The sequence below is a fragment of the Microtus oregoni genome, unplaced genomic scaffold (genome assembly GCF_018167655.1).
Source record: "Microtus oregoni isolate MIOR12 unplaced genomic scaffold, Mior012 000119F_ref0000445, whole genome shotgun sequence".
Classification (NCBI taxonomy): Eukaryota; Metazoa; Chordata; class Mammalia; order Rodentia; family Cricetidae; genus Microtus; species Microtus oregoni.
The window spans coordinates 2,333,802-2,357,006 of NW_024544748.1; the positions used below are offsets into that span (position 1 = coordinate 2,333,802).

General features: G+C 37.4%; 1 protein-coding gene and 1 non-coding gene across 2 annotated transcripts in view; one reads left to right on the top strand and one right to left on the bottom strand.

The window, feature by feature from the left end:
• The window catches only part of LOC121444278 (transcriptional regulator ATRX-like), a 143,172-nt gene that overhangs the window by 29,854 nt on the left and 90,113 nt on the right, over positions 1-23,205 (bottom strand). Inside the window, exons 24-29 of the mRNA XM_041646103.1 lie at positions 17,103-17,233; positions 15,856-15,944; positions 15,555-15,727; positions 9,114-9,267; positions 7,717-7,823; positions 1,892-2,000 (exon numbers count right to left, since the gene is read on the bottom strand). Coding sequence (XP_041502037.1) covers positions 1,892-2,000; positions 7,717-7,823; positions 9,114-9,267; positions 15,555-15,727; positions 15,856-15,944; positions 17,103-17,233 — 763 coding nt within the window. The remainder of the gene's footprint in view (positions 1-1,891; positions 2,001-7,716; positions 7,824-9,113; positions 9,268-15,554; positions 15,728-15,855; positions 15,945-17,102; positions 17,234-23,205) is intronic.
• LOC121444294 lies at positions 819-1,006 on the top strand. The gene has a single exon (XR_005973775.1). It is a non-coding gene; the product is annotated as a U2 spliceosomal RNA (small nuclear RNA).

Here is a 23,205-nt window from a genome sequence, read left to right on the forward strand (position 1 = left end):
ACTGGGGAGAGCTTGGGGGAATGGGATGGTTGAGATGGAGGAAGGGTGGATACAGGAGGAGGGAAGAAGAGATCTACATTAAGGGAGCCATTTTAGGGTTGGCAAGAGACTTGGCTCTAGAAGGGATCACAGGTGTCCACGGGGATGTCCCCAGCTAGGTCCTTGGGCAGCAGAGGAGAGGATGCCTGAACTGTCCTTGCCCCATAATCACACTGATGATTATTTCGAATATCACCATAGAATCTTTGTGCAGCGATGGAGATAGAGACAGAGACTCACATGGGAGCACTGGACTGAGCTCCCAAGGTCCAGTTGAAGAGCAGAAGGAGGGAGAAGATGAGCAAGAAAGTCAGGACCGCCAGGGGTTGGTCCACCCACTGAGGCAGTGTGCCTGAGCTAATGGGAGCTCACTAAATCCAGCTGGACCGGGACTGAATGAGCATGTGATCAAACCAGACTCTCTGAATGTGGCTGACAATTGGGGTAGACTGAGAAGCTACTGATAAAGGCACTGGGACTTGTTTCTACTGCATGTACTGGCTTTTTGGGACCCTAGTCTATTTGGATGCACAACTTCTTAGGCCTGGATATGGGGGGGGGGGGGAGGAGGAGTTGGACTTCCCACAGGGCAGGGTTCCCTGTGGAAATTTTTGAATGGAAAAATTAAATAAATAAATAAATAGATAAATAGATAAATAAATAAATAAAAATGGACAATGAATAAAATTGGCTTAAATAAAAAAGTTATCAATATACATATTAAAATTAGTTCTGCATCATTTATGATTGAAGAAAAGCAAAGTAAAAATCACTGCAGGACTGTTTCTCAGTCTTTTGGCAAAAATCAAGTATAGTGTCTGTTATCAGTTTAATATCCAATGTATCCTCTAACAAAAGAGAACATGTTATACGGATTTTTGGAGCTAAGAGATAGAATAGGAACAGTTTATGACCACTCCATGCATCGACCAAATATTGCAGTTCCTCCAGGAACAGTGCACCGCCTTTGGAGAACATGAATGAATGAATGAACAAACTAGATGTTGTAAAACATGAAAATACTAAGTTGCGAGGAGAATGTAGAATCGCAGTGCCATATACATTGTTAAAAGTACAAACCATAAAGTCACTGTGGAAAACTGACAATCTCATAGATAAAGATAAAATTAGCCAGGCAATGATGGTGCACTCCTTTAATCCCAACACTCAGGAGGCAGAGGCAGGTGGGTCTCTGTGAGTTCCAGGACAGCCTGGTCTTAAGAGCTAGTTCCAGGACAGCTAAGACTGTAGGCAGAGAAACGCTGTCTAAAAAAAAAATTATCACAAAAAAAACAGAAATTACGATCCTTAGATTGCATCACACATAGGGAAAGAGCATTGAGGAAAAACTTATACAGGGATATTCATAATAGCTTTAATTCCAAAACCTGGGAAAAATTCAATGTCCCTGAGAAGGCAAGGCTACACACACTGTATATATCCCTATGATGACCTAGAATTTAAAAATAATCAGGAAATAAGCAAAAAAATCACAAATAGTTTTTTGAGACAAAATCTTACAATGTTGGCCTAGCTGCCTTGCAAATTGCTACATAGATGAGGCTGGCATTGAACCTACAAAGATTTACCTGTTTCTGTTTCCCAAATGCTGGAATTAAAGTATGTGCTACCATGTCTGGCACAAATAAATACATTTCAGTAAGTAAATGAAGTGAGACTCGTATTGCTACAATGTATAGGATTCCATAAACAAATTTTTGGAATGAAAAGTGTGATTGACCTGGTTTAGGCCTTAATTTCATCATTTGTTAAAAATGAGAGGATATATTAAAAATATAATTTTACTGAAACTACATTTAAAATATCTATACATGTAGAACAAGCACCATACCTCACATTAGTTTCATCATTAAATTCCTCGGCCCACTTTTTCCTTGACTGTGCAGTAGTAGAACCATCCAAGCGGTAATAGTCAATATTCCTGAGCCACTTCCCTTCACCTGAAAATGTAAACAGAAAACTCAAAAGAGGAATTTGATGTGTTACCCTACTAATATTAGTAGATTTTTTTCCTTGAGTATCACTTAAAAGGAAGATGGCCAAATTCTTGCTACAAAGCTTGGCCTGAATTTGATCCACCAGGTTGAAGGACAAAACTGAACTCAAATTGTTTTCTGACCTCCACTCACATCCCCACACATGCACACACTAAATAAGCATAATAAAAAAAAAACTTTAAGTGGATGATAGGCCAGGCATAATACTATATGCCTATAATCCCAGCACTAGGAGGGCTAACGGAGAATTTCAAGTTCTGAATCTGAGAAGCTTCTGTAAAGCAAAGGACAACATCAAAAAGACGAAAAGGCAGCCTACAGAATGGAAAAAAATTTTCACCAACACTACATCACACAGGACTGATCTCCAAAACATATAGAGAACTCAAGAAAATAGACATCAAAATTCCAAATAACCCAATTAAAAAATGGGCTACGGATCTAAGAGAATTCTAACAGAAGAATCTCAAATGGCCGAAAGATACTTAAGAAAATGCTCAACATCCTTAGCTATCAGGTAAATGCAAATGAAAATGACTCTGAGATACTATCTTACACCAGTCAGAATGGCTAAGATCAAAAATAACAATGATAGCTTATGTTGAAGAGGATGCAGAGTAAGGGGAACACTTCTCCATTGCTGGTGGGAGGGCAAACTTGTACAGCCACTTTGGAAAACAGTATGGCGGTTTCCCAGAAAATTGGGACTCAACCTAACGCACAACCCAGCAATACCACATTTGGGCATATACCCAAAGGATGCTCAATCATACTATAAGGACATCTGCTCGACTATGTTCATAGCAGCATTACTCATAATAACCAGAACCTGGAAACAGCCTAGATGCCCCTCAACCAAAGAATGGATGAAGAAAATGTAATACATTTAAACAATGGAGTACTACTCTTGAAATTTGTAGGCAAATGGATGGAACTAGAAAAACCATCCTCAGTGAAGTAACCCAGACCCAGAAAGAGGAGCATGGTATGTACTCACTTATAGAGGATATTAGACATAAAGCAAAGGATAACCAGCCTACAGTCCTTAACCCCAGAGAAGCTCGGTAACAAGGAGAACCCTATGAGAAACATATATGGATCGCCCTGGAAAGGGGAAACAGACAAGATCTCCTGAGAAAATTGGGACATGGGGATGGAGGAGGAAGGGAGGGTGGAAGGGGAGGAGGAAAGAAGAAGGAGAAGGGGAAGGATTAGTTGAGGAAATGGGATAGTAGAGATGGGGGAAGGACAGAGAGGGAGAACAAGGAAAAAGGTATCTTGATTGAGTGAGACATTATGGGGTTAGCAAGAAACCTGGCACGAGAGAAGTTCCCAGGAATCCACAAGGATGACCCCAGCTAAAATCCTAAGCAACAGAGAAGAGGGTACCAAACTGGCTGTGTCCTATAGTCAGATTGATGAATATCTTAAATGTCATCATAGAACCTTCATCCAGCAGCTGATGTAAACAGATACATGCTATGAGATAATGCTCTTGTACCCTGTAATGATTTGTCACTATTTAGGTTTAATAAAAGAATGATTGGTAAGTAGCCAGGGAGGAAATAAATATGGGGTGACCAGACTAGGAGAATTCTAGGAAGAGGAAAGGCTCAGTTTAGAGTCGCCACCTAGATGCAGAGGAAGCAAGATGAAAATGCTGCAGTGAGAAAAGATAGCAAGCCATGTAACTAATCATAGATAAGAATTATGGGCTAATTTAAGTTGTGAAACCTAGTTAATAATAAGCCTAAGCTAATAAGCCAAACAGTTTATAATCAATATAAGCCTCTGTGTGTTTCTTTGGGACTGAACTTGTGGCACCAGGAGGGAAAGAAATTTTTGTTTACAGATGCAGAGATCTACAGCAGGTTCCCCTGCTGTCAGGCTGGAGTTGCTGAACTCCCATTAACTCACTTAAGCTATTTCAGTAGGCATCTGTATCATGGTATTGATCCCTTTATGCATATTACTGCTCCTCTCTCTCTTTAATTGAACTTTGGTAGTTTAGCAACTCCAGCCCGACAGCAGGGGAACCTGCATAGGACCAAACCAGGCCCTCTGAATGTAGGGTACAGTTGTTTGGCTTGGGCAGTTTGTGGGGCCACTGGTAGTGGGACCAGGATTTATCCCTACTGCTTATACAGGTTTTTGGAACCCATTCTCTTTATATGAATACCTTGCTCGGCCTAGATATAGTGGAAAGGGCCTTAGCCCTGCCTCAAAGCAATGTGCTATTTGCTAACTCTCCATGGGAAGCCTTACTCTCTCTGAGGAATGGATGGGAGTTGGAGTTGGGGGGAAGGTAGAGGGAGTAGGAGGAGGGGAGGGAATAGAAACTGGGATTGGTATGTAAAATGAGAAAATATCTTTTTTTAAAAAAATAAATACATAAACTTTAAAAAAATTAAATGGATGGTAGAGCAGGCATAATAGTACATGCTTATAATCCCAGCACTAGGAAAACTGATGGAGAATTTCAAGTCCAGGTCAGGCTAGTACTCCATAACTAGACATTCTCAAAATGTCAAAATAAGATAAAAAAAGATATAGCTAAGTTGGCAAAGTGCATGAAGCCCTGGATTCTCAGTACAAAAGAAAACCAGATGTGGTAGAGAGTAAATGCATACAATTCCAGCACCACTTGGGAGGTAGAGGCAAGAGGACGAGAACTTCAAGGCCAGGCTCAGATAAGAGTGAATTCGAGACTATATATTTAGGAACAGAAACAAACTGGGTTAATGGCTCATGGCCGGCTGTGCAAATATGAGGATCTGAGTTCTGATCCCTAGCACCCAGGCAAAAGCTGGGCATGGTGATGGGCTCCTGATGCTAAGGGCTTACTGGCCAGTCAGCCTAGCTGGATTTGTGAGCTCCAGTCAGTGAGAGACTATGTTTCAAAAAAAAAAAAAATAAGAAAGAGTGACTGAGGAAGATACCTGAGGCTGACTCTGATCCTCAGAGGCACTTGTGTACAGGCACACATATACACACAAAAACCAAACAAGAAGGTAGGTTATATTATTGAACAGATGAGCAGTATACTCTTCTAGCATGTACAAAGCCCCGAGGTCCCATCCTCAGAAAACAGAAATGAGTTTATCTCTTCTTATTGTACAAAATATATCCTTCCCCCCTTTCCAGTGTTGTATTGAGACAGGATTTCACCCCATAGCCAAGACTGCCAACACAATCCTTCTTGTCTCTGCCTTCCTAGTGCCAGAATTATAGTACTGTCATTACGTCTAGCAGAAAGACGGTCCTTTCCAAAACAAAAGATAATTAATTACATCATGAATAAATTCACCACACTGGCTCTGGTGGCTCATGCCTGTAAATCCTAGTATCTTGCTCAAACAAGAGGTAGAAAATACCTGAGAAATGTCAGCCTCTACCCTCACTGGCCTGGAACTTTAGGTTAGTACCTAAAACTCTCAAGATTCTGGAGTTCTCTGACTTTGGACATTTTGCACAGACAGCTAGATTATAATTTCTAATCTGAATCTGATACTCAAAATTAAAACCTATAGTATTCCAAATTCCGATACTTAAAAAACTTCAGATTCCCAAACACTTTTTAATTTGCAACTAGGGTTATATGTGTTTGATCAAGCACTACCATGATTTACTGTGGTGTTCCTTAAATCTAACGTACACAATACACAGTGCCAATCCTAGGAGTAGTAAAAATAGGAGTAGTAAAAATAGTCACTTAAAAAACTCCATTGGTAGTTGTAACCAATGCTTGCAAAGACAAATTATAAAATTAGAAATAAATTGAGCCAGGCAGTGGTGAAACATGCAGCACTCAGGAGACACAGGAAGGTGAATCTCTCTGAGTTTGAGGCCAGTCTGGTCTACAGAGCTAGTTTCAGGTCAGCCAGGGTTAGAAAAACTCGCCCCAAACTCGATGATAAAAAAAAAAGGAACCAATTGAAAAGCGTATTAAAAAAACAAAAATAGGTCAACTTTACTAGTGATCAGAAAAAAATATAAATTAGCCTAACAAAGAAACACCCCAAAACAAAGTCAAGGACTTTGAGTAAAAATGGTGATTTACAAGCTGTCTCTGAAATACAAGAATCAGAGTAACTGCCAGGTGGTTGTGGTGCACACCTTTAATCCCAGCACTTGTGAGGCAGAGGCAGGAGGATCTCTGTGAGTTCAACACCGGTCTGGTCTACAGAGTGAATTACAAGACAGTCAGATCGATTATACAAAGAATTCCTGTCAGAAAATTAAAAAAAGAATCAGAATAACCAAGGGCTTTATTCTGAAGAGAGAAAGGAGGGAAAGCATGAGGAAACATGACAAAGTAGACAGGACCGTTGAAAGGCATAGAGAAAGAGAAAGGTTACAAACACAACCATGGGAAGCAACCTAAGCCCACACACAGCTCAGCCTCCAAGGTCTGATTACCTACTATGTGTTGGTTTTTGTTTCTTGTGGTCCTGGAGCTGAAACTTGCTTTGTACATCCAAGTTGCATGCTCTATCACTGAGCTACATCCCCAGACTCTTCAATAAGTTTAAAAAGAATTGCCCTATAGAACTATGACAGCCTACAATCCCATTCAAAATATTAGAAAATTCGTGTTTAAATATACAAAAACTCAAAATGGTCAAAACATCACCGTTTACAATAGCCCAAAGGTGAAAACATACCCAGTATCAATGAATGACTGATGAAAATGTGAAATGAGGCAGACAGTGGGATGATGGGGGATTTCCCTCTGTATGCTGTGATTACCATTAATGAACAAAGAAACTGCTTTGGACCGATAATAGGGCAGAACTTAGGTAGGCAGAGAAGACAGAACTGAATGCTGGGAGAGAAGGGCGGAAAGAGAGATGCCATGGAGCCGCCACCAGAGTCAGACATGCTGAAACTTTGCCGGTAAGCCACTGCCATGTGGCGATATGCAGATTAATAAAAGAGTTAAATTAATATAAAAGTTAACCAATAAGAAGCTAGAGCTAATGGGCCAAGCAGTGATTTAATTAATATGGTTTCTATGTAACTATTTTGGTTCTGGGCAGCCAAGACAAACAAGCGGCCTCATCCAACAGTGGGATAATAGATCATACACAAAGTATAACTTAATAACACCTGCCACAAATAGAAAAACATTGAATTTAGCTCACAAAGTGAAAGAAGCTAATAATGAAACATTGTATTAGCATATTAGATGTTTGATAAATGGATTTTAGCAAATCTTGGCACAAAAGAATAACAACAGAAAAATACATTAATATAATTCAGTGTAGTAGTCATTTTACTATTTGTATCCCATAAACATCATACCTTAAATATACAAAAGAAATATTTAAATGAACAAAATAAAATAAAACAAAACAAGCAAGCATAATAACGAATGCTGTGATGCACTCAAGCACAAAGCTGAGGCCAGAAGATCATGAGTTTGGGGCCAGCCTAGTTAAACATCAAGAACCTGTTTTAAAACAGGAGATGAAAGGGGAAGAAACAGAGATGATACATAGATGTCTGTGAATAAACACAAGGAGAAAATACAAGCTAATTCTGAATATCAGGGTTGTGAAAAATTGCATAGTCTGGTTTCCTTTATCCTTAAAATGTTTATATATGCTCAAGTGAGTGTTTAAAAGCTTATAATAATGTAGGCATGCTTATAACTTACCTTTATAGATAAGAGGTTTATCTTTATCTTCTGTTTTCTCGCTACTAGCCAATTCGAGAAAATCTTCAATCAAGTCCAAAGATATGAGTGACTGGCTAAAAACAAGACTTAAAAAAAAAAAGACTAGTGTTCATGGATTACAAGATCAATCCAGTAATTATTTCTCCTAATTAAGTATTAATTTAACACAAAATCTTATAATTAAATCTAAAAGGTTCAGCAAGATATACATTGAAAAAATTAAAAAGCTGACTGTAAGATTTGTATGAGTGTTAGGCACAAGACAAACAAAAAAAAAAACAACTGAAAAGGTAACTCAGCTCTAAATCACCAAAAGGCAGGAGAATATCAATGGAACAGAGCCTATCTGGACACAAACATAGTAACAGTTTGGTTGTCTCAGTTGTCTTCCCCAGAATCAAACACTCTACTGAATCAATTAATTCTGAACTACAAACTAAGTTCTTGATGGAACCGAAGTTCCTAGAAATGCTATTTAATTGCTATTAATATAGAATTTGAACAATTATTCCAGACAAGAAGTCAGCCTGAACCAATAAGCAAGTAAGACTAGTCTGGGAATCACTGAGCTAAGACCCACGCAAAGAACTTAAGAATCACTAGGAACAATTGTCAAAATACTAATAACTGTTTCCTAGCTGCAAATAACAAAGAAAAGTTGATATCTGATTGACAAAAAAAATGTTTATACTTGCACAAGACATTTTGGTTTTACCTACTTTATTAGCATTTCATATGAAAATATAAAGAGCAGTGGGGTGGTGGTTGCACGCACCTTCAATCCCAGCACTTAAACCACAGAAATTGATAACAGGAAAACATATCTGTAGTGTCATTTCTTCTCCTGTACAAACTCTAAACTCAAGTATCTACTTCCTACTTTTCATCTTTCATGAATAACAAAAATTATTCAAACTTAGCATGGCTGAAAAAAAAATTCTTTATTTCTTCTAATGTACTTGTTTAGTCTATAGCCCTCTTTATTTTAGTAAATAATACCATAATCCACCAGTCATCTAAATTGCAGATCTAGTAGTCATCTTAGATTATTTCTTGCCCATATTTAATCTATCAATTCCTATTGTTTCTAAACCAAAACATAACGTTTACCAATTAATCCCAGGACCTGGGAAGCGAAGGCAGAAAGATTATTGAGTTTAAGACCACCCTGAACTATACAGTAAAAACCCTGAAGCACTGAAGAAAAAACTTGATTATGTACTCAGAAACACAGTTTATACTTTCATTACATTGTAATAATAATAAAATATACTTTACATGAGAAGAAAACACTAGATTTATTTAAATAAGCTTTATAAACAATAGTAAGTATACTAAAAAGTTCATTTACATAATAGATATATGAAAAAGCTTACACTTTATCCCCAATTTCTTCTGCCATTCGAAGAATTTCAAAAAGAAGTACCATTTTTCCAGAATGCTCTAAAACCTCAGCATCAGCATCTGTAACAAAATCTTTGTACCAATCTGGAGCTGGACTACTTGGATTAGAAGTGGAAGTAGTTTTACCTAAATAAAATAAATAGAACATAAGTAAGTATATTAATCAGGAAAAAAAACTGAATGAGACCAAAAGGAGCAAAATAAGCCAGAGTAAGAAGGGTTAAGGGACTGATGAATATTTGGTACAGGGACAGACAGATGACCACGAAGGCCAACACAAGAGAAAGCTCTACACTGAGGAAAGGGCATTGAATTGGAAGAGATGAAGGTTGGAGATATGCAAGGTGGTAGCAAGCAAAAGATGGATTCTGACAGAATTCAAGAAGACAGATGCTACAAGCAGGGTTGAGGAGGTCAGAACGAGATTATAAGAGGTGGAAATCCCACAGACCATAAAAAACTAAAACCCTGAAAATATACTATGAAAGACACGAAACAACAGAGACAGAGAGAACAAGGAAGAAAATCTCTTCCCCGTGCTAGTAAACCCAAACAGTGACCTGAGAAATCATCCACTCACACTAAACCATTGTGTTTTTAGTTTAAAAGAAAATTTGGCCATAAAAGAAACAAGAAGAAAGTATAGGAAATAATCTGCTAGATAATTTAAATGTAATTAGAATCAAAATAAAAATATTAGGTTAACATGCTTCTACACTTTCTTTCAACTCTGTTGCAAAGTATTTTAAATCTTAATGATATAAAAAGCATAGAGCACAGTGAACTGTGTTTCATATCTAATCTTCATCAATATTTTAACTGTACTTAGTACAGATGAGTCTAAGATATAGTTCATTTTCGCTACTTTTTCTAAGACCGAACGAATCCTCTACTTTCTATATATCTGTCATTTCTGTTCTACTCCAAGTATAGCCCTAAACTGTGCATCATCTTGGTTGGCATTTTAAGCTGTGGACAAATAGTACCATCCTGCTTGTATCGTTCTGCAAATTATTGCTCAATGTGGTTTCTCATGCGAAATGTAGTTATTCGTGTGTGTCATTTAGCTTTTTGATTCAGTCACACTAACTGCCATGTAGTATGCAACTACATGATTATGTAATCTGTTATTAACGTTCTGTCTGTAAGATAAAATGTTTCTCTATGAAAGCAAAAGGAATGTTCAATGCTGAGGCTATATTTTCTCATATACCATGCATTTTATACCACAAAGTAACACAATGATTCCTACAACAGTGCAACATACCAACTTTATAGAGTCTTTAGCCAGTATTTACAGAATCTTATTTTCTTGAGAATCTGGCTATGCTGTTTGTTTTGTGATCTCACTTTCCCCAGGCTGCTTATTAGCAATTTTAGTCATAAAATTTTCCTAAGGTTAATATTTCTAGTATTCTATTATTTTCTTTTTAAAATTCAAAAATGTGCCAGTCAGTGGTAGCACACACCTTTAATCCCAGCACTCAGGAGGCAGAGGCAGGCGGATCTCCGTGACTTGTGGGCCAGCCTGCTCTACAAGAGCTAGTTCCAGGACAGGCTCCAAAGCTACAGACAAACCCTGTCTCATAAAACAAAAGAAAAATTTTAAGTGTACTTATTGTGTTTGACATAGGGGGACTCATCTGTGGGGGTGAGGGGCCAACTGTGTGAAGTCCATTCTCTCCTTCCACCTTTATGTGGGTTTCTGGTATCAAACTCAAGTCTGCAAGCTTATACTATCTGGTCAACCATGTTTTAAAAATATTTCTATTTTGCTTTTATCAATTATACATGTGTGCAATTTGAATACTGACCACTCCTCACCTCCAACTTCCAACCAGTTCTGCACACCATTTAACCTCCCTTCTAGTCTCTCTATTAAAGAGATTTGTGTGTTCATTTTCTTCTGTGACACACAAGATAAACCAGGGCCATCTGTGTAAAATGTGAGTTTGGAGCTATCAATTGGAAGGTGGTGGCAACAGCAGAGGATATATGACTAAGACAGTCATTTATTTACCCCTTGTCAGAAGCTAATGACTGCCAATAGTTGAGAGATAAAGAGTGACCCTGTGATCCCTCTCCTATTTCCTTGACTGAATGTTGAAAGAGCTGGTCTGGTGTGGGCTCACTTACAGTTCATATGAGTTAATGTAACAGTTAGTGGTGCTCCATTGCTCTTCACCTTTAGCTTCCCACTATTACATAGGTCCAGATCCCTGAAACTACTGGCCTGTGGTTAGTCTGGGAACATGAATGGTAAACTGTCCTCTTCGCTAACATGAAAACATGGCTTGGTGACCACAACTCATCGCACACAGGTAATTTGGGGGAAAGAAAAACAATGTGGCTTATTCTGAGCACTCTTTGTGGGAGTCTAGAATTTGGAGTCACCACGTGCTTAGTAACCAGCCCCCAATAAAAACACTTTAACAAGGAATCTCTAATAGGCGTCTCTAGTAAACAATACTTTGTACATGTAGTAATTGAGTGCTAAAGAAGAACACTCTAGAAGACTCCAAAGAGTGCACTTGTTTGAAAGAAAATGGCCCATAAAGTGAGTGGCACTATTAGGAGGTGTGGCCTTATTGGAGGAAGTGTGTGTCACTGCAGAGGCAGACTTTAAAGTCTGTTTTGCTTAAAGTTCCCTCACTTTGACTTGGCAGTTGACTTCCAGTGAACTGCAAGATGTAGGACTCTCAGCAGATGTAGTCTGCCTGCACACTGCCGTGCTCCCCTTTATGACAGAACTCTGAAACTAAGTAAGCTACAACAATTAAATGTTTTCTTTATAAGAGTTGTCATGGTCATGGTGTCTCTTCATAGCAACAGAAACACAAACTAAGTTTTGGAGTGATGTTTAGAAGTTTCCTTTGGACTTTACTCCATGACTTTTTCTCTTTGTTGACCTTGTGTTATAATAAACCACAGTCCTGAATATGACTATCCCCTGAATTTTTTGATACGTTCTAGTCAATCAATGAGCTTGGACACAGTCTTGAGGACCTTGGAACATAACTTATTAAACAAATGTGAACATTTTTTATAATCAGTCACATAGCAAACAGTCAATGCTTCTGGAGAACAGTGCACTAAAATAATTTTAATATGAAATCATCAGAACACAAAAAATGCTAGCAGAAAGTAAAAATGTGAAGCTATATAGAAAGTAATTATAATTTCCAAGCAAACAGAACAAATTCCACTCTTTTTTGTGTGGGTAACTGAGGATCAAACCCAGGTAATCCTGAATGATAAACATGTGAACTACCATTGAACCATGACTTTAGCCCTTCCATTCTAATTTTGCTCCTACTAAATATAATAATAGTCTATTATCTTAGCTGGTAGAATGCTTTTCTAGCATACATGAACCCCTGGACACCATCCTCAGCACTGCAAAAATAAAGTATCATGGCATATATCTATAAGCCTAACACTCTGAAGATAGATATAAAAGAACAGAAGTTCAAGATCATACTCAGATACATATCAACAACCTGGACCCTTTCTCTAAAATAAATAATATAGAAACCTATGGGCTACTCTAAGTAATAGATATTCTGGCTTGGCATGGTAGACCATGTCTCTAATCCCAGTAGCAGGGAGGCTAAGTAAGGATAATTTCAAGTTCAAGGCAAGTCTCTGTTAGATCGCAAGTTCCAAGCCAGCATAAACTACACAGAACTTATGTCTCAAAAACAAACAAATCCTTAGCAATATATAAAATTAAAACTCATAAACAAGTACGTCACACTGATTTTTATTTCATCATCCACATAATTTAGTTATAACTTCTGTTATAACTCTGTGCTGTGTAAAGATGCATGACATGTTATCGGGAACTGAATGAATTCAGAACTATTTTATATATGTTCTAGATCCTCGAAGAATCATAGAAGGCACAGAATATGATGTGTTAAAAAGCAATACACTTATTCAAAACTTCTTGATGCCTTCTAAACATATTTAAATAAATGGACTACTGTTGTATATGGAATAATCGTTCACTGTACATTTTAAAGGGGAAAAACCATTAACATGTCGGCAAAACACCTATACACACAAAATAAATAATAGAGGTAAGAAGGGAAAGGGGAGAGACAGACAGACAATTAAAGTGTATGTAGGGGGGAGAAAAGCAGCAGCAGCATAGTTCTATGGTCTGGAATATGGTTTTCCCCCTCACTAAAACTCATTTTAAATTCTGATTCCCAAGAGATGGTTAGGTTGTTAAGGCAGATGAATAAACCAGAATAATGTAATGGTGAACACCGATAAAACTGAGGAGGCTAAGGCAGGAAGATCATGAGTTTGAGGCCAAGAAAACCCTATCTCAGAAAATAAATGAATGAATGAATGAATGAATGAATAAATAAATAAATAAATGAGGAATTAAAGGAGGGAGTCATCTTGTGAGAATTATTATAATTCCTTTTGTGTTTTATTTTCTCCTTGAGTGCCCATTTGGTCTCTTATTTTCTACAAGGTGAACAGCCTAAGACTCTCACTACATACATGCAAACATGGGATGCTCAGCCTCTAGAATTGTGAGCCCTAATAGAACTTTTTCCTTTACAAACTATACAATCACTTGGATAAAAACAAATATAGTATATTCTTAAATGAAGATCATTTAAATCTAAAGAACAAAGTTGTATTTTACCATCTATCCTAGAGAACGCTTATGAATATATATATATATATATATGCTACAAAATACAAAATATATCTACAAATAAGTAACTTCTACTTAACTTCACACAGACATTAAAAAACAAAAGCAGTCAAAACTTGTCTTTTGGAACTCATAACTTTTCCTGCTTTCTTTCAAGGACACACCATACTGCCTTCTACACCCTGCTCCAGTGTCCAAGTCCTTCACATTAGAGCATATATAAAAAGAAAAGATACTTCAGAAAACATACCAGAAAAAAAGAATGGAAGCAGCTAAACATTTTTAAAAGCAATCCAGCCACACATACCACTTGTACTTCTTGGTGATAAAAGGAACGTTGGCCAACTTTTAAAGTTAACATCTTATTCCTTGAGAATTTCATACGTGCATCAAGTCTATCGCCATTGCCTCCCCGCTTCAATTCTCCCACCCCTCTGATTTCCATGTTACTTATTTACAGCACTGAACAATTCTTTCTCTTTTCAGCCAAAACAGAAAAAAGAAATTCAGTAACCATATTTCCATACAATTATTTCCAGGAACACACATATAGAGAGAGACTGCAGAACTATAAGCAGAAAGGGGGGAGAAGAAAGCACAGAAGGAGACAGAAGCAGCTTTCCAATGCATTAACTCTATAAGAACAGGTTTTGCTGTTTTAATGAAAATATTCTTTTAATTCTATTAGGAAGATGAATGCTGATAAAGCTGCTTTAAGAGATGGAGTAGCCAGAGAGAAGAAAAAAAGGGAAATTTTGTAGTTTAAATCTCATGACTCCCCTGATTTGGAGAATCCAGGGTTTGTGGTTAGGCTGCCACCTGTCTATTCCACAGAAGTACTGAAAAGAGAAGCGTTTATAGAGGAGTCACTGAGTTAGTCAGCTGCAGACCTTTGCTCACTCAAACTTATCTGATCACAAGATCATCCAGCTGTCACCCACACTGCTTTCCTCCTCACTGATACTTAACTACTGGGCTCTAGAGCTTCCCAATGCCAAATATTTAGAGCCATTTACAAGTGCAGTATTTTAAATAATCTGATATTTGGTCCAGGCTTCAAAACTCCTACAGAGAACATAGAAAGGCTAAACACTAATTCTTCAGCATATACAAGGGGAGAAGAGCTGAACCCACTGGACAGTAAACTCTAAGACTTTTTTACTTTCATATAAGAGAGAAAAACAGCAAAATAAAAAGCACATGTTGTAGAGGAAACCAAAGCAGGTAATTATAGACTATGAAGAATTTGAAAGAAAAAAACCTAAATGATTAAAATTCATTCTAATATATACAATTCATTACCTGAAATGCTTCCAGATTTCCTATGTAGTTAAGTGGAAATCCTTGCGATTAGACATATTTGGGCCTGAATGGTAGTTCTACAATTCATTTATAAACCTAAATTTACCAATGACATTGCAGTATCACTAAAGAACTGTTAGTTACACACAGAATCAGAATAATTGAGTGCAGGTTTATAAAATCAACTTAACAAATGCCTTTCCTTTTGTCCTCCCTCCAAAATACCAGACGGAAAAAAATGAATTGCCTACAACTAAACATTAGTTGGAAATTGTTGCAACTCTGTGCCCTCTTTCATTTTAGGTTCTTAATAACCTAAGCAAAGAAATTCCTTTGCATCAACATTAGGATAACAAAGGACAAAAAAAGCACTAATGACCTAACATGGTCTAAGTCAAGGTTCCGCAAGAAAGGCAACATTCATTACACTCACTTTCCTCTAGCTTCACAGAACCTGAGGGGTTGTTTCCTGTTTCGTCCACATTTCCTTCTCCACCCCCTCTAGATCTTGAATTCCAGACTTTGATGACTTCAACATCATTGTCACTACCACTTCCACTTGAGCTACTATCCTTTTTCCCTTTTTTACCCTTTGTTTTCTTCTTCCTGAAACAAAAAGAAAGAAAATTTCATGTTAAGAAAGCATATTAAAGCTATAAAGTCAATTCTTAGCCGACAACCACAAGTATGGGGTTTTGAATATATCAGCATAGGTAACAAAGTACTCAATTTACTTTGCATACTCATCTGAGCTTAAGCTCATGGAGGTTTCATCAGAATCTGAAGCTATAAATTCATCCATACTATCTTCATCAAAATAACCCTAAACAAAAAAAGACATATGTTAGTAGCCCATTTCAGAATATATTGGAAATTCAAGCATTTCATTTCACTTAAATTAACCAACATCAATAAATAAGGACTAAGGAACTATTGAAGATGGGAAGAAACAATGGCTTTTTAACGGGATTGTACAAAAGAAGGTCCTCTATGGGATGATCAAAAAAAAACGGCACTAGAAACATGAAGAAACAAAGTTTGTTGTTTTGTAGCACAGTTAATTTCTTAGCTCAGATAAATTACTATAGCTATACAAGATATTAAAATTAGGAGAAACTGGAATAATTTCTAATCTTTCAATAAATATAAAATTATTCCAAACTTAAAAAAAAAAGAATTAAGACAAGCCTCAGCCAAAGCTGGCCTCACAATGCTTGATCTAACTACCTCAGCCTTCCAAGTGCTGAGAGTACAAATGTGTGTCAACATACCCAGCAAGGCTTTTGTTTGTTTGTCGTGTGGAGACAGGGTTTGCTGTACTATGGGCTCCCTATATATCCAAGATGACTATGACATTCAGATCATCCTACTTCCACTTGCTAGGTGCTGGGATTAGAGATGCATGCTACTTTGCCTGGTTCTCAACATCCATGGGTATTATGCATGCTAGACACTCTACCTATTGAACTACTTTCCCAGTCTAATTTTTTGCATTTTTTCCAGTGTATGTGTGTGTGCGCGTGCGCATTCACGCATACACGTGCACTCATGCAAGCACATGTTGTCAATAGGGATCAAAACTAAGGACCCTGTGCTTAATAGCCAAGTATTCAAGTAGTAAGATATGCCTCTACCCCTCTAAAAAAAGTTAAAAGGGCTCAATACAAAAACTTTTAGGACTGGGACTATAACCCCATTGGGTTCAAAACCAACACATAAACATTTAATGATTCTATAAGTATAATGAATTCAAAACATAGAAATAAGTTAGGCATGGTAGCCACAAGTTGGAGGCTAAAGTGGACTACACATTGAGTTTCAGGTCATCCAGTGATATAGAGTAAGACCCTTTCTCTTTGGCAATAAAAAGAAATAAAAGTGAACTAAAAGTAAAAGAGGCTGAATTAATGAAACAGAAAGTTGCTTCAGAGAGAGAGAATATAAAAAATAACATTTAAATAATTTGAGGTACTTAATTTACCTTATTTTCTTTGCTAATGTAGTCCAGCTGCAAACACCAAGGATGAGTCCAAATTCTACTTAACATCTGAAAGTCTTGAAAGAGCTTTGCACCTGCCTTTCCTCTTCCACCTTCAGTGCTATTACCTACACCTAACAAAAAGAAACAACAGTTGAAGACACAAGAATTCTCCATTTCCACCATGGTGGTTCTATACTAGGTCTCATACATGCTCAAGCCACACCCAGTATCTCACTTCACTTCCTGGATAAAGATGTAGCTCCTTCTCTACTCAGCTCCTTCTCCAGCACATGTCTGCCTGCAAGCACCATGTTCTGTCATGATGGTATAAGACTAACCTCTCAAACTGTAGAACACCCAATTAAATGTTTTTCTATTTTTCTTTTTTTTTTTTTTTTTGACAGCTGTAATGGTCATGATGTCTCTTCACAGCAATAGAAATCCTAACTAAGACAGAAGTGACAAAGATGGAGAGCAAGGAAAGAAATATTTTGATTGAGGGAGTCATTATGGGGCTAGCAAGAAGCCTGGCCCAACTGGTCTTGCCCTGTGATCAGGTTGATGACTATAGAACTTTCATTCAGCAACTGATGGAAACAGAGGCAGAGACCTGCAGTGGAGCATTGGGCTGAGCTCCCAAAGTCCAGCTGAAGAGTGGGAGGAGCAAGAATATGAACAAAGAGGTCAAGAGTATGGTGGGTATATCCACTGAAACAGTCTACCTGAGCTAATGGGAAGGAACCAGCTTAGAACCAAACTAGACCCTCTAAATGTGGGTGACAATGATAAGGCTGGGGCAGACTGCGGGGCCACTGGCAATGGCACCAGGATTTATCTCTACTGCTTGTACTGGCTTTTTTGGACCATTCTCTTTGCTCAGCCTAGATACAGTAGGGAGGGCCTTTAACCTTCCCCCAAAGGAATGTGCCTTACCTTCTCTGAGGAGTGGATGGGGGAATGGAGAAGGGAATGGGAGGGAGTGGGAACTGGGATTGATATGTAAAATGAAAAAAGATAGTTTGTTTTCTTTAAAATAATAGAATTAAAAAAGAAAAAGAACAGAAGTGATAAAATAGAGGAATTAAAATATCTAAAATTTTGAAAAGTTTATTACTATAATATCAGTAGAAATAGCAAATAAAAAGTTCTGATTTTAGTCACAACAAAGTCATAACTACTAACACAAACTACAATCTTTTATCAGTCCCATAAAGGGGGGCTCACTGCAATTTTAATTAAAAAGGTCACTAAAAATACATACTTTCCCTTATATTTTTGAAATGTCCTAAATTGTATTCATGGCCCCTTTATCTATTACAGATAGATAAAGTGTTGCTCCATACAGATAGGCCTCCAGCAATTCTTTCCAACTATGACAACTCAAAAAGGCTTCTTTCAAAAATTATGTTGAACAAAATATAAATGAGGGTAGGAGAGGAAAATATTCTAGGTAAAGACAGACAAATAATAGTGCTCTTACTACTATGGGAGGGAAAAAAAATCAAAGATTTTCTGAAATCCACAGAAATACAGAATAATTGGGAGAGGCAAAGGTCTGGGGAAAATGAAGGGATGGAGGGCAACAGGTATAAAATTTCAATCACATATGATAATGTTCTACAGACATAATAATAAGCATAAGGACTATAATGTATTGTATACTATAAACTGCTAAGAGTGTATTTTAGGTATTATTTCTATATACAAAATGTATGAGAAAAAAAACAGGCATGCTTGATCAGCTATATTAATTTTCTTGCTATGTAGATGTATACATTAAGCGTGTCTTAAGTGTAGTTCATAATGTTGCTCATTTAAGTCCAATGAAGATCTGCTTAGCTATTCTAGGAATCACTAACAGCCTTTTGTGTTTCTTGGCCATATTGGTGGAAGAAGAAAAATAATGAGGGCATTAAAAATGGGGAAACTTGGGGCCAATGTGGGGCTAGGAAAGGCACATGTTAGTAAGCCTAAACTTGATCCCCAGAACCCACATAAGGTAGCAGAGAACTGAACATTACAGGCTGTGGTCTAACCTGCACATGAGTGCCATGTTCCAAGTGTGTACACATACACTTAAAAAATAAATGTAATAAAAAAATGAAAAATTGGATGTGGCAGTGCACACCTTTAATCACAGCACTCAGGAAGCAGAATCAAGTTGGGGGCCAATCTGGTCTACATGGTAAGCGTCAGGGTAACAGGAGAATCTGAAAACAGAACTGAAAAGGAATATGGTAGCACAAGCCTATGATCTCAGCATTTGGGACACAGAGTCAAGTGAATCATAAATTTAAAGACATTCCTAGCTAGACAGAAACTTTGAGGCCGGCTTGGATGGTGGTGGCAAAAGCCTCTAATCCCAACACTTGGGGGGGCTGAGGCTGCCAGATCTCTGTTGAGTTCCAAGAAAGCCAGAAAGCTGTTATAGAGAAAGCACGTTTTGGGGGGAAAAAAAAGGCAAGGGAAAAACCAACTAAAAGAAATATGGAAACACCTTATAGGAGTTAATTCTACAATTAGTTTATCTCAAAATATGCACTGATGAAATAATCTCCTTTAACAAAAAAATCTGATTTTATATCCTCTAATATTTCTGGGTCAATTAGTGAAAATAAACACTTAAGATGACCTAAAAAAATAATCTCCAAGACATCACATACCTAATACAAAGTACCCAAGAGAATTCTATATATTCACAAATAACTGAAAAAATATGATATTAAATTAACTCATCAACGCAGGTCTAGAAAGTTGAAGAATGTGGCTTACTTTTCATGTGCAAACATGTTTTACATCAGTTGAAATCGAAATCATGCAGTTCCATCATTTGCTAATTGGCTTCAATATTCAAGCATTACACATCATTGCTGAACTGTCCTCTAAAGGAATTGTTAAAAACCATGATGTTCTTACTTCAATATTTGATGAAAGAAGTAAGATTAGAGATAGTACAGAAATCTTGCCTGTACCACCAAACAGTTCAACACAAGCTGTGTTTGATTTATAAATTGTAGTACAGAAATCTTGTCTGTACCATCAAACAGTTCAACACAAGCTGTGTTTGATTTATAAATTGTACTATAGGATACTAGAATAATAAAATCTTCAGGCTGACTGCTTAAGAAAAACATCAATTTCTTGAGGAAAATTAATCCTTAGTCAAAGGAATATCAGGAACTACGGTCAAAAGTGCTTCTGGTCACAGGGTAACAGGAAAGCATTCGTAAAAACAAAAAGAAATGTCAAAAAAAGATGAAGGAATTATTGGGGCACAGCAACTGGAATGCTCAGGTAAAGCAAATACAGTTTAAAGAAATGCTACAGGAAATCTTGATGTTATATAGGACTCTGAAGTCATAAAGAATAAACAACAGAATAACTGAATATAACTTTTGAAAATAAGTCACTGTGTTTTCCTTTCAAAGACTTATTAAGTATGGGAATACAATGTATGCCTGTACTTCCTTCCAGTACTCAAAAGCTCAGAACAGAATATCATGAGTTCAAAATCATCCTGATATATACATCAAGACCTTGTTTCTCCCCTAAAAAGTTTTACAGAGATATAATATATACAGTATGAAATTACAAATTAAAAGTATAAAATCCAGTGACTTTTACTCTACTCACAACCATTGTCACAATTCAAAGACTTTTGGCTGGTAGAAAGCCTTTGCTGGTTTTGTCTTTGCAGTGGTGGGTATTGATTCTAGAGTAAAACACATGCTGGCTAAGCTCTATGCATCTGAGCTACAACTCAATCCCACAATTCAGCTTGAAAATACTTTCATCACCACTACAAAACACTACACGACTTAGCCTCAACCTCCTCATTCCCTCCTTTGCATAGCCCTTAGCCAAACTGCATCTAATGAATCTGTAGATTTGCCAATACATGATGTTTCAAATAAGCAGCATCATAAACTTATGCATGGCTTCCTTATTGCCAAATATTACCCATTATATGTATAGCCCTTGTTTCTTCATTCATTCATTTTGTTAACAAACATAGTTTCTGCACTTGGGTATGTATTTATGAAAAATGTTACGATCAACATTGAAATTAAAACTTCATTTCAATTGTGTATACATCTAGGATTAGAACTGGTGAATAATCCTAAATCTTGGCCACTTTTTTCTTTTATCATATCCTATTTCATGTATAGTGATCCATCACTGTGTGCCTACCTTACATTCATTTCCTTAGTAATAATATAAGTAAATGCCAGTTGTTTATATTATTTGAAGAAAAGTCTTCTTGATTCTTTAATACCAACCAGAGCTTGCAGGAGGGAGAAGTTTGAGATACTTTCTCTATTAACCCAGGCTGGACTGAAGTTCATGATTCTCCTATTCTAGCCTCCTCAGTGTTGGGATTATATGTGCATACTACCACAGTAGGCAGGAATGTCCATTTATGACTGAGTTGTAAAAGTCCGTTTTATATGTTCTAGATATAAGTACCTTATTAGACAGGATTCATTTAGGTTACCTCTTATCACAACTTATCTTTCATCTTTTTTATCAATTGAGACAGGGTTTTACTCTGTAATATACGCTGATATGGAACTTGCTAGGAAGCCAAGGCTGGCATCAAACTTGAGATCCTCCTGCTGCAGCTTCATGAGTACCTGGATCACAGGCCATGTGTCACCATGCCAGGTTAGTTTTAGTTCTTAAATACAGGTCCTTCACATTTTTTGGTAATTCATTGAATGAGGTAATGCATGGATGTGTGTGATAACCTCATTGAGAGGATGGGATGAGATTGTCGGCTTCAGTCCAAGAGTACAAGACAGCCGGGAGAACACAGGCAGACCATATCTGAAAGTGAGAAAGGTGAGTGGGAGAAAAAAGAAAGGGAGGCAGAAGAGGCTAAGAAGCGAGGAGAGAGACGGTGATTCCTGCTCAGTTTTGTTTTGTTAGTTTTGTTTTTTAGTTTTTTGAGACAGAGTTTCCCTGTTTAACAGTCTTGGCTTTCCTGGAACTCACTTTGTGGGCCAGGCTGGCCTTGAACTCAAGAGATCTGGCTGCCTCTGCCTCCCAAGTCCTGGAATTAAAGACCACCATTGTTCCCAGCCAGCTTTGTTTTTCATTTTTTTCAGATGAGACATTTACTAGGTTTTCTTACTGTCAAGCTTGCCCCACTTCTCCCTTTCCATCTTTCTGTGTCTCCCTCCCTCTTGCCTACTCCAACCTGGTCTGACTAAGCAGCTGGCTGTCCCAGAATTCATTATGTAGAACCAGATGGCCTGGAGCTCACAGCGAGAGGCCTGCTACCATTCCCAGCTAAGCATCTCTCTTAAGATGTCTATGCATCTCATCTCAGTGAGCTTCCAATTCCCAATGTAACATAAAACAATGGCCTTGAACTACTAATCCTGCTGCTGTCACCTCCTAAACACTTTCATTATAGGTATGTGCCACCAAGTCTAGCTTCTTTTTAAATCAATAACTATATGCAGGTGGGCTAAAGAGCAACTTTTCACCTATATTTACTATTCTGATTATATGCATTCATTAGTTAGGGCCAATAAGTAGAAACCTAACTCCAAACGAGAGACCAGGTTGTTATGTAAAGAAGTATAACATCAAGTATACTGGGTAGGACACATAGATAATAATACCTGTGCATTCTAGTTTTTAAAAGGATACCGAGAAGAATAAATTAACAGTACTTCAGTCAACATTTTAAACATTTCTCTGTTTTTTTAAATTATAACATGGAGAGGATAATATGGTTTGCCTTGGATTTTGCCTTCAAACCTTGTGAACTTGATAACTAAGACACAATTTCATGGATGTAATTTACATACTTTTTCATACAAATGTAGAATATTTTTAAAATTACTCTAAATTTTTTTGTTTTCTTTTACAGATTTACTCCGCATGTGTAATTCTTCTGAAGTAGCCCTTTTTTGGTTTTGTTTTGTTTTTTTCAAGGCAGGGTTTCTCTGGGGAGCCCGGACTTTCCTATAACTCACCCTGTACACCATGCTGACCTCAAACTCAGAGATCCACTTGCCTCTATCTCCCCAGAGCTATGACTAAAAGGCGTGTGCCACCATGCCTGACCTGAACTAGTTCTTAACTAATTAAA